Here is a 17372-nt window from a genome sequence, read left to right on the forward strand (position 1 = left end):
ACATGTCTGGTGGCACCCTTGTTCCCACGTGTGTACATCTACCCCTGGGCTTCGCGTCTGCCTGTGCACAACGTGTTGGCCTTGTTCTGCCATGAAGGGGAGTTCTTTGTTGCTCCGGGGTTATCACCACCTTAAAATAATTAGGTGGTTACATGGAATAGCCCATCACAACATTTAGAGAATTGCAAAGTTTAGGTAATGGCAATTGAAACGCCACCTGCCCAGGTACCCAAGACGCTCATGGATGTCCCGGATCCTTCAGATGCTGTCGTTGCCCGCTCTGGGATGGCCATGGCACACGCAGCTCTGCTGGAGGCAGCCGTGGGCGTTTCACAGCAAGGGCTCCTCTTTCATTCCAGTGTCTGAGGTGAGCAAAGCTGGGTAATAAATGGTGGTGGTCCCTGATGGTGATGATGGAGAGGGTGGTAGTGCCTCCTGCATTAGCAGCAGGGTGGTGGCAGCTCTCCCAGGCTGTTTCCGTGGCCTGTGTTAAAAAAGGAGGAGGATTCAGACTGTTCTTTGGCATTTGCAAGCTCAGAGCAGCTTCAGCATCGCACCGACGTGGCTCTGACTGGCCTCACGTGGGAATCATGAAATGGGTGGGCTAAAGCACCATCCCCACGGAGCTCGGCCGTTTTACTTGGGATTGTTGGACTCTGGAGGGCTTTTAGCGTCATCTCCAGCCTTGGCGTGCAGATGAGCCTGGTGGGAGAAAGTCCATGTGGTTTGGTGGGTGGGGAGGACCCAACACCCAAGGCGGAGCTGGGGTTTTCTGCACCATGCACCTTGGTGGGCACCTTCCCATCCCATCGGGACCCTCCGGCACTATTAATGCTCTGCAGAGTAACTTGTAGGACTTCTGCGGATATGGAAATAGTAGGACCGTAAGCTTATTATCAGCATTAACATTTTATTTTAGTTTTGGACAAGTGAATTAAGTTACTGTAAATGGCTTGAGCAGTAATACTTGGCAGTGTGCAGCCGCAACTTGTCATGTAATGGTTTTAATCTTATTTTTTAAGAACAGAGGGAGCAATCGTTTTCTAACTGACTGGAGCCAAATCTGCGCTCACGTCTGTGTCTCTTCCATATCTCTCTGGGGTTTTGTTTGCACAATATTGTAGTGGATGTAGCAAACATATGGGGCTTAAATTCGTTTAATAGTTGCAAGAAAATGAGTTTAAGGTTCTTATAGTATTAAGGTAGACATTTCCAAATTCGTTTTTAATGGAACATTTGTTCTCCAAAGATTATTACGCGCCATTAAGTCCTCTCCTGCCTGGTGTGTTCTTGTGCCCTGGGATATTATTGCCGAGGGATATAAACATGTTTATGGGGCCACTTTATTGAACGGTGAGATTAAATACACTAAACTCGAAAATGTCAGTAGGAGCATGAGCGCTTTGCCGTAAATCTTGCGCGAGCGCATTAGGACGTAAATGTCGTGCCGCCGTGTAAAACGGGTGCAAATCAAGTTGCAACCAGCTGAAAATTTTTCTCGTCAGTAAATACTGGGATTTATCAGCATTAAATACACAGATGGGAGCAGGTAGTGTGTGGGTTTTTCCTTCCTGGGGGGACTGGATGTGCCACGCAGGGGTCATAAAACAGCGAATTTTATTTTAATGCTTCTGTATGACTGATGTGCCTGGGAGTAACGCTTCATCTCACCGCAGGGCAGCACTGCTGCGGGGACCCGGCTCTGCTCACTGTATATATAAAATGGGCAGCATTTGATATTTTTTTCTTAAATGTATATAAACACATATATATGTAAATGGGCAGCATTATCTATATATCTATCACTTAACCTGGGGAAAAAAAATAATTCCTGAATACAAAGGTAGAAAAAGCTCTGAGATAATAATTTATGCACTGAGATATATCTATCTATAGATAGATATATATAGATGTATGGAGACCTGCTCGCCTGTCCCTCCTTGCATTGCTGTCGTTGGCGCACAAGCTTTTTCTACCCTCAAAGTCAGAGATTTTTATTCTTCGCCCCTGGTTTGAGCGGTAAAATTAAGCGTTGACTTGCATAAACCTGGGGTTTTGCTGGTTTTATGCCAAAACTAGTTGAACGTGCTGGTTGAAAGGATCTGACTCGAAACCTGAGTCGGCTTTTGGGGCTCCTTCCCGACACGGGTGTGTGGTACCCGAAGGCGGGGGGTTTGGTTGCTGGCGTGATGTGATGCGTGTCCTCCCAGCGCCGAACCGACGGCCAGCCCGGGTGGGTACAGAGGCATCGAGGGAGAGGGATTTGTCTTTGTCTGAGTAACGGGAGGAGTTAACAAGACCAGGCTTAATTCCTGCCACCGTGTTGAAACGTGATGAGCGATAGCATGTATTTATGTGCCTCAGATAATTAGCCCCATCATAAATCTTAATAGCATATTCACAGCCTTCTCTTGTTCCTCAATGCCGGGGAACATTTTCTTTGTCTTGGGCTTAATTTGAGTAATGAAGAAGGCTTTCTTAATTTTTAATTTATTTTTTTTTCCCTCCCTCCCTCCTGAACCTCTCCATAGTTAAAACGAAGCCCTGTGGGTGGTGTGTGTTTTGGCGGGGGCTGCATCCCCTGCGCTGGGCTGAGCTTTTATGGTAGGAGAAACCCTGACCCTCACACCTCCGTGTGGGATAACACATGGACGTGGCCGTAAATCAGCTGGGGGGAGGGAGGTTTGGTGGCCGTGGGTGGAGGAGGGTAGGGATACGCAAAATGGCGTTTGTACTTTGGTGTTTTCCTGCTGTAGAGCAGGTGGAACGCCGGCTGCGGATGCTCTGTGCACCGTGGGGACATGGCAACGTTATCTAGCTCGGAAGTGAAAACTGAAGTCTATATATAGCAGGTCTTGATAAGCGCGATTTAATTGTGGGAAGGGTTTGGGTCAAAAATATCTATATGAGGCTGTATAGTTGGGGTTTTTTTATATATATATATTTATATGTGTATGGGGGTATATAAGCAGATACACACACACACATATAAAATATCTATCTTATATATAAAATATATAGATATACACACATATAAAATATCTATCATATATAGTGATAGATAAAAATATATATACACACATATAAAAAATATCTGTCCTATATAGAGATAGATAAATATATATATATATACACACATATAAAAAATATCTGTCCTATATAGAGATGGATAAATATATATATATACACACACACATGCAAAAAATATCTGTCCTTTATAGAGATGGATAAATATATATATATACACACACATGTAAAAATTATCTGTCCTATATAGAGATGGATAAAAATATATATATATACACACACATATTAAAAAAATCTATATCAGGCCATATACATACTTTATATATCTATGTGTGTATATATGTACACTCAAATATATATATATAAAGTATCTATATCATATATAGAGATATATAAAAATATCTGTGTCATATATATCTGTGTATATATACAGATACGCGCATATATATATGAGAGATATAAAAACCATACAGCCTGATATACATTTATATATATAAAAAGAACTATCATTATGTCTATATCAGGCTGTATAGGTTTTATATAGAGAAAAAGATATCCGTGTATCTATATCAGACTGTATAGTTTATATATGTATATTGGTTTTCTATATATATATGTACATATTTATCTATTTGGCTGTATCAGGGCTGTGACGTGAAGGCGCAGTCGGGAGGTCTGGTCTAAACTGCGTTAGAAATTGTTAAATTTTAGGCCAGCAGGAAAGACCCTGGCTATGATAGTCCTCCATAAGCAGCTGTTTTTTGCTGACGCAGCCGTTGTGCCCGCAGAGGGAAGGAGAAGTAGTCCCTGTAGCGATGGGGGTGGCTTGCGAGGGGGTGCTTGCAAGGAAACCCGAGGTGTGTGGTGGCATCTCTGGAAAAAGCGAGTTTATCTCTGCAGCTCACCTATGCCGACCCTTCACGTGGTGGTCTAAAACCAGGTGGTGTTCGGCTTGATGAAACGAGGTTGATTAGCTGTTATGGAAGAGCTATGGCTTTGGTCGAAGGTTTAACTCCTGATCTCTCAGCAGACGCAAGGAGGAGCGTGCTCCTTCCATTGCTCCCAAAGCTAAAGGGAGGGAACCCTCACCGACTCGAACCAACGTGTCTCAAGGGCTTTTCTGGGGGGAGCTCTGCCTTTTTGTTCCTCAGATCCCACACCAGATCATCGCCCAATGCTCCCCTGGTGCAGTGTCTCCCATCCCATGACTGAGTCATCCCACCAGTCTGCACTGGACAGGGCTCTAGAGTTGCACGCTCTAGTGACAGAGATTGTAGGGGTTCTTTTGGTGCATGTATGGTTGGACTCGATGATCTCAAAGGTCCTTTCCAACCATGAAGATTCTATGATTCTGTGATACTGCGCAACCGTAGCTGCTGTAGGTGCTCTGTTATGGAAATGCTCATCTTTATAGAGGTGCTTTTGGTGACTCACCCCTTAATCCAGCTCCTGTTCAAAGCGGTAGCTGCAATGCAGGCGTACGGGCGAGCGTGTTGCCATCTCCCCTGCTCCTGCAGCCGTGCCGTGGCTGAGTACCAGGGTTTCTCCTGTGCCGAACAGCGCAGGAAATCTTACGATTAAATTACTGTGGTTAATTTTAGAGTGTGTTTACCTTAATTGGAGCAACCTATGGGTCTGTCACCCTTTACTTGCATAGCGCGTGTTGAGCATGTTGTAGGTGCTGCTTGTCTGCAGAGCTCCTTGCAGCCTGGACTCAGGAAAGGAATATTATTAAAAATAATATTAATAAAAATCTCCAAACAAGAAACAACCAAAGTAAAGCAAAGCACGGGGATGGGGATATTTGGGGATGGGAGAAGCTTTGCTAAGGCTTAGGTCTGCAGCGCCGCAGACCCCTGTCCCTCACCTGTAGCTCTTTTGCCCCACAGGCATCGACATCCTGAAGCTGGTGGCAGCCCAGGTGGGGAGCCAGTGGAAGGACATCTACCAGTTCCTGTGCAACGCCAGCGAGCGCGAGGTGGCGGCTTTCTCCAACGGCTACGCGGCCGACCACGAGCGCGCCTATGCCGCCCTGCAGCACTGGACCATCCGCGGGCCCGAGGCCAGCCTGGCCCAGCTCATCAGCGCCCTCCGCCAGCACCGCCGCAACGACGTGGTGGAGAAGATCCGAGGCCTGATGGAGGACACCACGCCGGTAACGATGGGTTGGGTTTTGCTCACTCTTGTCTGACGTGCTGCATGTCTTGTCTGGCTATGGCGAGCGTGTGGGTGCATGGGACCTAGCTGTGGCCTTGAGCTTAGCTAAAATAGCCAAGTAGCTGGACTCCGTCTCCCCCTAGAGCTCCTTAGGGGCTTATATTTAAGCTTTACATTGCTTTTGAGCAAAGCTTCACCAAAGTTTGCTCAAAACTGTGTCAAAGTTTTGACAAACTCGTTGAGTCCCACATGTTGTGGTTTGCCTGTGTGTTTGAAGGTCACCAGAAGGACCTAGTACTTGAGCCTTCTTGTTGGGGACGTGGAGGGGAAAAAGCATCCCCCTTTAAATTTGCTCTTAAATGTTCTAATTAAATGTCCAGGATTTTGTAAGAAGGACCAAGCGTCCTTGAGCACTAAATGTTGTTGTAAAGCAGCGAGCCAATTCCTCCAAGGTGATGACTGGTAGCGTGGGGGTTCCATCCGTGCTGTTCTCCAGAGTTGTTGCCCTTCTTTGGAAGCTCTGGCCTTAAAACAAGCTGTCCTGTCTTTTGGGAGAATATATAAATTGTGGCAGAATATCCTGCAGCAGGGTCTGGACTGGGTGTTTGAGTCGTCGGGAGGTGCCTCAGTGACCTTTGCAGTTTGTTTTGGCCACCCCTGTCTTACCTGTCAGCGTGCTTTAGGTTTTTTTGGCTCTGATAATTCGGTGGTCTTCTGGAAGTGTTCATAATGGTGATGGATGGGGCTTCTTCTGAATGTAGAAGCCAATGGGACAACACATGGATGGAGGTGGGGGCAGTCGAGGGAGGGCTCTTCCCCCTAAACCAGTTGGTGAAACATCTCCCATTGACCTTAGCAGTGACCCAGACCCAAAGGGGAACAGGTGGGGGCCTGCAAACCTCCATGGGCACTTGGGTGGGGACCTGGAAAGGTGGACCTTTGTCTATAGCAAAGCTTATGGGGCAGAGCATCTCAAAACTTCCCCCTGTAAGAGGGACCATGATCCCTTCACCATGTCACGTATCCCGCGCGACTTCATTTAGTGTACTGAACATCTTGGGCCCTCGTAACCATAGTGTGAAATCGCGTGTGTCAGTGCGTTAGCAGGAGTCCTGGGCTTGTGTTTTGGAGGGGCCTCGAGTTGGGTGCATACCAAGCATCGCCCCATGTGTCCTGCCCAAATTCTGGATAGGTTCGCTTTGCCAGCTGCCCGATCGCTCCTGCGCCCATTCGGTTGCTGTTTTCTTTCTTCCAGCTCCTAATAATTAAGCAGCATGGAGCTTCTCGTTTCCTACTGTGCTCCAAGATATTATTTTTTTTATATCAAAGATGGAAAAAATGAAATTAAAAGTGTGAGACAAAGCTATGGTTAGGTAAGGGAGAGAGGCAGAGAAAATTGTAATTTTGCCCATGTGAATTAAAGTTTCCAGTATATGCAGTGTCCCAGAAGGACGCATCATCCTCTTGCTCTCCTGGAGCAGGTAGTAACCTCTGTCCTCCTGGTTACTGCTTTGACTTTGAATAGTACAGCAAAGCACTGGGCTAGGACATCAGATGAAACATGGGGCTTGTTCATCAGCATAACACCTAATTCACAGACGTAGGTTGTGTGGTGCTTTGTGCTCCTGAGCATTGGGCTGTTTCAGCCAAGACTATTGGGCGCTTCTTCTCGAATAGCACAAAAATGCCGGTGGTGGCTTCAAGAACAGGGTTTATTGGGTGACCCATTGGGATGGTGGAGTCCCGACGACAGTAAGCACGAGCTGTTTACTTGTGTGTGCCCATAACTCTGAAAATATAGCGAGCGGATGCTCCGGAGGATGAGCAAACACAAATCTCATGGATACTTGTATGCAAGTCTTCTGAACGTCCTGACCAGCTCTCCTGGAGGACATTTCTCTTTGTTTTTTAAAACAGTGTGTTGTGTCCCCCAGTGTCCAGCAGCACCTGGAGCCTGGTGGTGCCCCGTGGTTTCCTATAAATCGGTAAAATTGTTTTGCTGACCTTTTCAGAAGGTGGCTCAGATGGGTCCGCATGAGAAACCGGGTTTGTTTTCAGCAAACGAGGTGTTTTTAAAAATTCACCCGAGCTGTCACATCCTCCTCCACCATGCATCCAATCAGGCTTTTTTCAATGAGGATCCCTTGTGATCAGCCTTAGGTGTTGGCCATTCCCGTGCTGCCCCTCTGTCCCGAAGGTCCCCGGCCAGTCGCTGAATCGGCACGTGGGATGTCGAAGCTGGAAAGCACCCCGGGGCGCAGGCTCAGCGCGGCAGCAGGCTGTGTTTCTGCAAGGTATTACCTGCTGAAACCTGTCTGCCGCCTCTGCCTGGATTAGGTCCCGCACTGTGGATGCGGGCGGTGATGGAGTGGCCCTGGGAGGGATGCAGAAAGCTGTGGGAAGCCACTTGTGCAAGGGGAACCCGAATCCCTGAGCTGCATCGCGGCGGTCCAGACCACGAGCAGCCGGGGGAGACGATTGCTCAATGCCGAGGGCAGGCGTTGAGGTCGTTTTGTTTGGGGTTCTTTTAATCTGCGCTGGTTGGAAAGCCTTTAATTAGAGCTAATCCAGGTTTGGCTCTGGGTGGTTTGTCTGTCCAAACACAGACAAATCGAGGCAGTTTCTCTCCAAATGGAACCGGTTTGATCCGAAGGAGCGGGTCACCCCGTTGGTGGCAGGCGTGGGTGCTGCGCTGCACCTCTCCAGCAACTGTCCCTGCAGAAGCTGTCTTGCAGAAAAAAAAAACCCAAAATACCAAACAAACAATAATAAAAAGAGCTTTTTTGTACTGTGGAGGGAGTGAGGACTCTCCTAAGCAATGCAAACACATGTGTCCTCCCTGCGGCTAACGGCATGATGCCCTTGGGGCAACCCAGACCAGCAGCAAGCATCCAACGCATGCCAGGGTGTCCTGGGTGTGGGTGGCTGTGCCATCCGCGATGCCTTTGGCCCTTGCCTGGCATCTCTGGCCGCAAATGGGAGCTCCCCCGTCTCTCTCCCCACGACCCTGTATCATAAGAAAGCACCAACACCCCCAGCTCATAGGTAGAAATTGTGTTATTGGGTGACGCAGCCCTTGGACGGCAAATTGGTACCCTAAACCCAAAGAGCCTCCCTTCACCATCCCATCCCGCCCGCTGTCACGTCCTTGTCCCAAACCCTTTATCTGGTGCCTGTCTTCAGCCTGTGAAACTTGCGGAGGCAAAGCTGCTCTCTCCCCCGGTGCCCCAATTCGCCGGCAGCCTTTTGGGCTCCGAAATCTAAATATTTACAACTCACAATAGGAATAGGGGAATTAACGGCAGTGTCTGGGGCGTTACGGTATGTGGCAGGAACGTTTTCCTTCGGGTAGGGAGCAGCTCCGCTGAAGGCTCGCCGGCTTTTTTAGCCACAGGAGATTATGCAGGTTTTGCATCGTGTTGAGTGAATTTAGGTTAAAACGAGATTAGTCCTCTGAATCGCTTTGCTAGGGTTTTTTTTGGTTGGGTGTTTTTTGTTTTTCTGGTTTTGGTTTTTTTTTGTGGGTGGTTCTGGTTTTTTTTTTTTTTTTTTTTTTTTTTTTTTTTTTTTTAGCTGATCTAGCTTCTCCAGCTCAAGGTTTGCAAAATCCTTCCCCGTGCGGGCAGGTTTGCCGGGCAGCATCGTGCGAGCCCGGGCGCTGCTTGGTGAGCGCGGGCACACCCCGAATTAGCGGTGCTGACAACAACAAAAATTGGGGGTGGAGGTGGGGGGGAAAAGGAGAGATTTTTCACTGCTATTCCAGCAAATTGCAATTCTCCATTTTTGGGGTTAAAACCAGAGAAGCTCAATGAGGTGCAGGCACTGGGTAATGGGGTTTTTTGGGGGCGCATAGCAGTGTTTTGCAGATATCGAGGGTTGTCTGCGCTCGCCCAGGCTGGCCGGGGGCGTTGCTGGCACAGCTGGCCGCGTTGGCTACTGCAAGTGTCCTACCGTGAGCAATGCTTCAAGCTCTTATCTTTATTATTTATGGCTCTGCTGGCCTCGGCTGAAATATTTCAGGGAACGGATGGAGGTGAAGCAAACAGCCTTGCTCAGGCCGCTCAGCAGCGCAGCCTCAGCAAAGCTTAAAAAAACCCAATAAATTAATAAGGGGGATGTTGGAAATGGAGCGGGGAGGGGGGGAGCCGCAGCCCCGAGCCCAACGAGATTTAGGTCTGTGGCTAATTGCCTGCTGCGGATAATCCCGTGAATCAGCAGATATGTCAGGGCTGGGTCTGGTGTGAGGTTAATCTGTGGGGTTTTTGGGGGTCGCCGGAGGAGAAGAGGATGTGAAAGCAGCCCCGTGTCCAGACACGCAGCTGCGGCAGCCCCTTCTGGCTCCTTTTCTTCCTCTTTTGCAGGTCAAAAGGCGGGAGGGGGTGTCAAGAGCCTGGAGCAGCGTTGCCCAAATCCAGCCCTTGACAGCTCCTGCCCCATCCTCTTCATTTCCTCTTTTGGCAAAGCAGAATTGGGCTGGACCCAGTAATTAGCAATTAGCTTTATGCTGCGTTAACCTCATGCATCGGTGTTGGAGCGAGGGGGGAAGCTGTTGGGTGGATTTCCCAGCCGCGGGGCTGCACTCCAAGGGCTGGGAAGTGCCCGGGCAGCCAGGGAAAAAAAAAAAAAAACCAACACAAAACAAAACCAAAATTGCATATAATTTTTCCTTCTGGAGTTGCATCAGGCTTTGAGGCATAAAGCTGTAGGATAAAGTGGCCGGAGCCTCAAGGAAGGGGTAGGGCTGGTTGGATTTTGCTGGGGTGGGCATCACTGTTTTCCTGTAGGTTTGTTCTAAAAAGCATGAGTTGGTTTTCGGCAAACCGAGGTTGGGTTTGAACCAGGCTGGAGACCATGCAATAAACGAAAATGTAATAATTCATAAAGTAATACAAATGTAAATAATATAAACACAAACTTATAAACTTTATAATAGATGCAGTTATATTTGAGGTTTCCCTGCTGTGGTGGCCATGTCTCCTTGGGTGTGTATTTGCAGTTATATTGGGCTCAGGAGCATGAGGTGAAACTAGAAGATGTCAAGGTCAAAACAAGCCAAACTCAGTGCTGGCTTACTCGGCTTGTGGTTGAGTTTGGAAACTCTTCATCATGGCTTTGTCAGCTCTTCACTGTGATTTCAGTTGAAGAAGTGGCTGGGCAAATCCATAGGAAGGAGAAGCCACCGGGAGCTCTCATGGAGACGCCATCTCCTGCTTGAGAAGCACTTGTCCCACAAATGGCCAGGAACCATTGGGAAGAGCTGCTCCCTCCATGAACAGCTGTGTTTTGGTCTCAGTGTCTAAACCCTCTTCAGACCTGGCATTGTCCATTCTGGGTTGTGGTGAGGTTTGACTTAAGTAGCTCTTCTCCAGGGCTGCCTTGTGTTGAGGGACCCTGGCACCACCACAGCAGTGGTGGCCAAGCACTCTTCTGAAACCTGGCCAGTGAGGTAATGGGCACAGAAGACATTTGGGCTTTCCACTCCACTGCAGGGTGCTGAGCACCCTCATGCCCTTCCCATTGTGGTGAAGGGGTTGCCTCCTGCTCTGCAGCACCTGCAGACCATCACTGTGTCTCTCTGCCACCTTGGCAAGACCTTGTGGCCCAGCCAGTAGTGTTTCACTTTCCAAGGTCTGGTCTGACCTGAAGGTGGACCCCCAAATGCCATGTGTGCCATGAAGCTGCTCATCCAGATGGATCCTCCCTGTGCCTCTGGGGACCTCATTCTCCCCCTCTACTCTACCTTGGTGAGGCCGCATCTGGAGTACTGTGTCCAGTTCTGGGCTCCCCTGTTTAAGAGGGACAGGGAGCTGCTGGAGACAGTGCAGCAAAGGGCTACCAAGATGATGAGGGGACTGGAACACCTCTCTTATGAAGAAAGGCTGAGGGATTTGGGTCTCTTCAGTCTGGAAAAAAGACGGCTGAGGGGGGATCTTATCAACACTTATCAATACTTAAAGGGTGGGTGTCAGGAGGATGGGGCCAGGCTCTTTTCAGTGGTGCCCAGTGACAGGACAAGAGGTAACGGGCACAAACTTGAGCATAGGGAGTTCCACCTAAACATGAGGAGGAACTTCTTGACTTTGAGGGTGGCAGAGCCCTGGCAGAGGCTGCCCAGAGAGGTGGTGGAGTCTCTGTCTCTGGAGACATTCCAAACCCGCCCGGACGCGTTCCTGTGCCACCTGCTCTGGGTGACCCTGCTCTGGCAGGGGGTTGGACGAGATGATCTCCAGAGGTGCCTTCCAACCCCTACCGTTCTGTCATTCTGTGACCATAGCAAGAGCATCTCCCCCTGACACCACCCTGCATCCGCAGCATGCCCCGCATGGGGCTTCCACCCAGCCCACCCTGTTTCACATGCCGGGGTTTCTCTTCCTGCATCCCCTACGGAGCCGTACCAGACCTGGGAATAGGGCTGGTGTCAGCCGGGTGTCATCTTTCAGCAGGGAATCCGGGAAACGGTGGCCTCGGTGCTAAATTTATCCCTGGTCCCGAGAGGGTGTGCAGCCACCTTCTCCGGAGGCTGCTCCTCCGACCCCAGCTCCATGCTGGATTTTCCCATGTGTTTTTTTTTTTTTATTATTATTATTATTTTTAAAAACCAGTAGTAGTTTTGAGTCGGGTTTGTGTTGGGGCAAGAAAACCTGACGCAAGCGTGGCTGCACAAAGCCAGGCTGATGCAGCGGCAAACCTGCCACCGGCTGTTGTTAGTGGCTGGTTGCCGCAGGAGGGGTGACAGGGAAGCAGCGCCCGAGGGAGGGTTTATGTGGTGCCCACGGCTGCTCCTTCCTAACATCGGCACGGCAGCTGCAGCTTCGTTTTGTCCGAGTTGGGCTTTTTTTTATTGCGGTTACGGTAAAACGAAGGCAGAAAATGGGACGAACCCGTTCAAGCAGAGCTTTTGGGGAGCAGCTGTGGAAAGAAAACAAAGCCCTGCCTGTGTCACCTTCTGCGCCCGTCCCCTTCTGTCCCCTTTTCGTCCTTTTAGGAAGGACCTTCAGACGCCCTCAGCTGCTTGGAGCATCCTCATGGATGCAGTGGGATCCATGAGGATGTCGGCGCTTGAGCCGCAGCCTAAAGGGAGCTTTTAGGATTTTTTTTTTAATTATTTTTTTTTTTCGGCATTGCAAACCTCTTGCTGCAGTGCTTAAAAATTAAAAAAAAAAAAAAATTAAAAAAAAAAATTGGCGTAGTGCCTGGGTACGACTGACGGGTCGCGGGAAGCTGCTGATGCCTCAAAGCGGCAGCGGCGCCTTCGGTTTTCCATGCTGGTCCGTGCGTCTAACAGTCCCTGTCTGTCTGTCTGTCTGCAGGTGCAAATGCAGCCTCAGTGGCAAGCGCAGGACCCCTGCAACGACGACGTAAAGGTGAGAAACGTGACGGCTCTGGAAAGGCAAAAGGCCTTCAGAGGGAGTTGGTTTTAGGATTTTTTTTTTTTTAATTTATTTTTTTTTTACCCCGGCCAGAGCTCGGTTTCACTCGAGCACCGCCGTCCTTAAAAATAGGAACGGCCGAGGTGGTTTCAAGCAAATGAGTCACAGGTCTATGAACAGGGTATTTTTACACCTATTCCCCAGGCTTCACCTCGCAGCAACCTCTTGCTTTCCCCGACCTTTCGAAACCCTCATTCCCACTTGCTTTCTTCCCCCGGTTTAAATATTAACACACACCCGAGCATCCTGTTGACTTTGTCTCGTACGCTCGCAGCCGTTCAGCTCTTTGGAAAGCTTTGGGCTCCCGGGACGCCTACAGTCAAATAACCTTGGGTGATTTTTTTTTTTTTTTCCTTCTTCTTTTTTTCCTAGCGTGCTTTTTCCTAGCAGCTGTTTTAATTAAAACAACCAAATGACTCGCACGCTTCTGGGAAGGGTTTTTCCCCTCTGCTGGGAAGGCAGAGCCGGGGCAGCCGGCTGCTCCTGGGCCGTCGGGCCCCTTTTTGGGAATCAGGAGGTGGGTTTGTGGCTGGATATTAAATAGATGAGTTGCACAGGGGGAAAAAACTAACCCCTAAAGCCTGTTTGTTTGGGGTTGTTTTTTGGTTGTTGTTTTTTTGTTTGTTTGTTTTTTAAAGGGGAAACGGGAGCGTGTTGCAATTTGGGAAGCGGCCAGCTGCTCTTCTGGTCCTTCCCTTGCTTTTCCCCCGTTAATGGCAATAGGCTGATTCTCGTCGATGAGCTGTATTGGAAAGGGAGTTTCAGAGGAGAAGGCAGATTCTTTTAATTAAAAATTAAAGCTGACTTATATTTTTAACGTGCCTATTGCGTAACGTGCTGAGCTAGAACAAATCCTCCCCTGTTTATTTTCAATGGCGGGGCGGGGGGGAAAGGAAAAAAAAAAAAAAAAAAACCTTTTATACTACCAGGAACAGGCTTCAGTGTTAATGTAATGTGAACTAATGGGCGTCTCAGCAGACATGTGATTTGTGGGTGGCAAATTCCTCGACACGGATGAGGAATGCGCGGGCACATCCGTGCCGGCGCGGAGGTGGCTCAGCAGCCCCCTGTCCCGCAGCCTTTCATCCAAATTTTGGATTTTAATCCTCTGGGTAGCAGGGAAAAGCGTGTGAGCAGGAGTAGCCTGGTCTTCCCTCTGTAGAAGGAGGAAACAGGGTTGCGAAACGCTGTTGGGAGAGCGGGTTGGGCGCTTGTAAATCTCTGCTTCGGCAGTTCAAGCAGGGATGTGGGGTCTGGGAAAAAGTTAAATATTAGGTGATGCTTAGAGCGACCTGCCTGGGGGGGGGGGGGTGGGACCTGGTGACCTGCGGAGGTGGCCGAGATGCCAGCCGGGGACGCGGGGACGCTGCCGCGAGCCTCTCTTCTCCCTGCGGCGAATGGAAACCAGAAATGCTCTGCTTGAGGGTTTGCAGCCCGAGGGGATGCTGAAGACGGAGGGGGAGGAGGGTGGATAATGTTGGTTGCCGCCGTGCAGGTAGGAAGGAGATGCAAGAAGGAAGACGCAGAGCACGGGCGAGTGAGGAACGGGGTTCATGCCAGCACCCAAACGGGGCCACTTCCCAGCACAGCGTGTCCCAGCAGCGCTTGCCGCTCCCTGCGTCTTCGGGACCGCGGAGCCAAGCCGCTTGCCCTTGGCTGGCAGCAGGGTTAGCAAGAAGCAAAGGCGCTGGGGGGGGGGATGCTGGGGTCGGCGCCAGCCCCGGCTCGTCCTTCCTGGCCCTGGACTCGGGAGTCAGGTGGGATGAATTGAGAAATCCCATCACGCACTAATGGGGTGTTCACGGAAGCCAGGGGCGAGAGGGGGCAAACCAATTATTAACTTGAAACGTTAACTGTTTAGCGGGTAACAGGAGCGTGCTGCGGTGGAGATCCCCGAGGGGGGAAGCAGCTCTCGCCCTGCAGCCTTGGCACCGGTTGGAGGTGGGGAGCCAGGCTGTGCCTTGCTTTTAGGAAACGATAGGTGTGGAGGAGGTCTTTGGAGGGGCTTACCTGCTTGGGTATTATCACCCTTAGCCCCCAAGAGTGGTACTTGGGGCTTTAACAACCGAAGAGTGAGAAGGAAAATGAAGCTGAAGTGCTCTGCTGCGGTTGCCTGCGCCATCCAGGTGCTGCGGTTGCTCCTACCAAGAGTGTGGATTGCATTAATTAACCCTCCTGCCTGTTGAGCGCTGGCGTGCCAAATACCAGCCTGATGTCCACCCTGGGTCACCTCCCGTGCCCGTTCTGGGTCAGCAGGTCCCCTAGGAGGAGGAGGCCACCCGAACGCAGGGACCACTCACCCAGGATGGGCTGGGGTGCGTTGAAAACCGCGGTGAATCCCCATGGGATTGGTTTTGAGTGCGAGCCCGTTGCACAGCATCCCCCAAGTTAATTTTCCTTCTCTCTCCCCATCCAAAGGTGGAAGCTGACAGACTGGCGCCGCCGGTGAGCCCCAGCCCGCTCAGCCCCGTGCCCAGCCCCAGCCCCAAGCCCCCCGAGGCCGCCGTCCTCACCGTGGAGCCCTCTCCTTCGGAGAAGAAATGTTTCTTCGTCGACGAAGCAGAGCCCCTCCTGCGGTGCGACTCGACCTCCAGCGGCTCCTCCGCGCTCAGCCGGACGGGCTCTTTTATTACCAAAGGTACTAAAATCACCCTGGGGGGGAGCGGGGAGAGCAAAGGGGTGCCACGACATGTCCCCTGCGGTCAGCACAGGTGGCAGAGCTGCCCAACATGGTATCGATAAAGTGAATAACTGTGAAAACTGGTGCTCCATGGGTATATCACATCCTCATTCCAGACCAGACTGTCCTATTAACGAAGACGATACAGATTTGAGAGGAGAAAAACACCTTTAAAGGCTTTTAACTCTCTGAAGTGCTGCTGGAGAGTTCGTAGCATCCCTGGGTGTTGGGGGGCAGTTCTCCTGACTTTTGGCTGTTGCGTTGGCCCTTGGGTTATTGCATAAGATGAAACCAGAAAAATGTCATTTCGAGATTGAATGTAATTTTTGTCCCCACCCTTAGTCCTGCTTGCTGCAGCGTCTGACTTGAGATGTAAATCACCGTTAGTCACTCACCCTTTTTTTTGAAGGGGTTTAATTTACTGCATTTAATTTGCTTCATTTAATCTTCTTCAACTTCTGACAAAGGTGAAACACCGAGCTCAGTCAACCTACCGAATTTATACTTGGGTGCGTAAATGAAGCTGACCCAACAAAAACAACTCAAAAGAGCAGAATTCGGCTTTTTTGGCTCCCCTTCCTCTTCACTTTTCCGCATTGGCCGTCAGCATTTGTAAATGCTGTGTTTGCTGTAGCGGGGCCCTGGCTTAGGTGCCTCAGCAGCGCTGGCTTCTCCGCCTTCTCCCCTCCCCATCTGTCATCACCCTCCACCTTTTCCCTCAGTTCTCCTGGTGGCGTGTCCCTCTCCAGAGGTGGCACCAGGGGATGAACCAAGGTCTCCAAGGAGAACCAGCCCTGGTTAGCAGAGGTTTCTTGAGGGGTTTCTTGACCCCCTTCTCCTTTCCTCCTACAGAAAAGAAGGACACCGTCCTGCGCCAGGTGCGCTTGGACCCTTGCGACCTGCAGCCCATCTTCGACGACATGCTGCACATCCTTAACCCCGAGGAGCTCCACGTGATAGAGGAGATCCCGCAGGCTGAAGACAAGCTGGACAGGCTATTTGAGATCGCCGGAGTCAAGAGCCAGGAAGCCAGCCAGACCCTCCTGGACTCTGTCTATAGCCACCTTCCCGACTTACTGTAGGCACTGGGTCACCACACACTCTCCGAATATCTGCTAGAGCTAGCTTGGCACTCGTTAAGATGACCGACAATACGCAGGCAGGTTTTGTTGTAGAATATATGGCCAGTATTTTCGTTGAGGTGTCCTCGGTTTCTGGAGGGGGGGCAGTTTGCCAGCGTTGCACCCCTCCACCTTAACTCTATCGCTCAGTCCAAGTCTCTGCACCCTCTGTCCCCTTCCCGAGCCTCTCTTCTTGTTCTCATTCCAATCAGATCAGTCGATGCACTTTAAAAAAAAAATATAAATAATTAAAAAAAAAAAAAGCAGTTAACGAACTAAAAGACCACGAATCTGGTGTAATTTAACACATCGGGGATTGCTCTGTAACCCACTTCTTCTGTCAAAGCTGTCGCTCGGAGTGACCGTCTCCCACCACCTCCTTTCGCCTCGGAGCAGTAAATGGCAAAAACACGCAAAAAAAAAAAGCCCCAATCGTTGCTGGTTACTGTCTTTTAACGCAGCTGAGCTTCCCACCTGAGCTGACTTTATTATTATTTTTTTTTAACGTACTATTGTATAGCTCATATCCACCGCTGAGATTTTACTAGCACGGTTATTTATTGTATGGTTTTCACCCGGACAACGCGTCGCGCTCCTATAAGCTAAAGCAGAAGCGCTTTAACCGCAAAGAGAAGGGTCAGTCCCACCAACCTTCGAGGCGATGAGAAGGTCCTTTACCTTCGGTCGAATGTAAGGAGTTATTTTTGCCTTGCCGCTTGCGGGAACGGCGGGGGCCCCGAAGGGAGCCGGTGCTGGATGTGGGGAGGCGAAGGCAGCCGCCGGTGGTCCTGCTCTCCTCGTGGTGTAAGACTTAAACCAAGCTACGCTTTTACACTCGTGTCTCTTGTTTTGGTTTTTTTTTTTTTTTTTTATATACAGACGTGGCCGATAGGTTCTCCAAAGACCTTACTTGGTCTTAATAGTCTCTTCAAATCACACTTCACTTTTTATTAAGGA

General features: G+C 49.9%; 1 protein-coding gene across 1 annotated transcript in view; it reads left to right on the top strand.

Moving 5' to 3' along the window:
- The window catches only part of TNFRSF21 (TNF receptor superfamily member 21), a 37599-nt gene extending 20759 nt beyond the window's left edge, over positions 1–16840 (top strand). The window contains exons 4-7 of the mRNA XM_054196192.1: positions 4917–5182; positions 12495–12548; positions 15033–15252; positions 16147–16840. Coding sequence (XP_054052167.1) covers positions 4917–5182; positions 12495–12548; positions 15033–15252; positions 16147–16376 — 770 coding nt within the window. The 3' untranslated portion in view covers positions 16377–16840. The remainder of the gene's footprint in view (positions 1–4916; positions 5183–12494; positions 12549–15032; positions 15253–16146) is intronic.
- Positions 16841–17372: the final 532 nt, after the last annotated feature.

This window comes from Rissa tridactyla, chromosome 3 (genome assembly GCF_028500815.1).
Source record: "Rissa tridactyla isolate bRisTri1 chromosome 3, bRisTri1.patW.cur.20221130, whole genome shotgun sequence".
Lineage (NCBI taxonomy): Eukaryota > Metazoa > Chordata > Aves > Charadriiformes > Laridae > Rissa > Rissa tridactyla.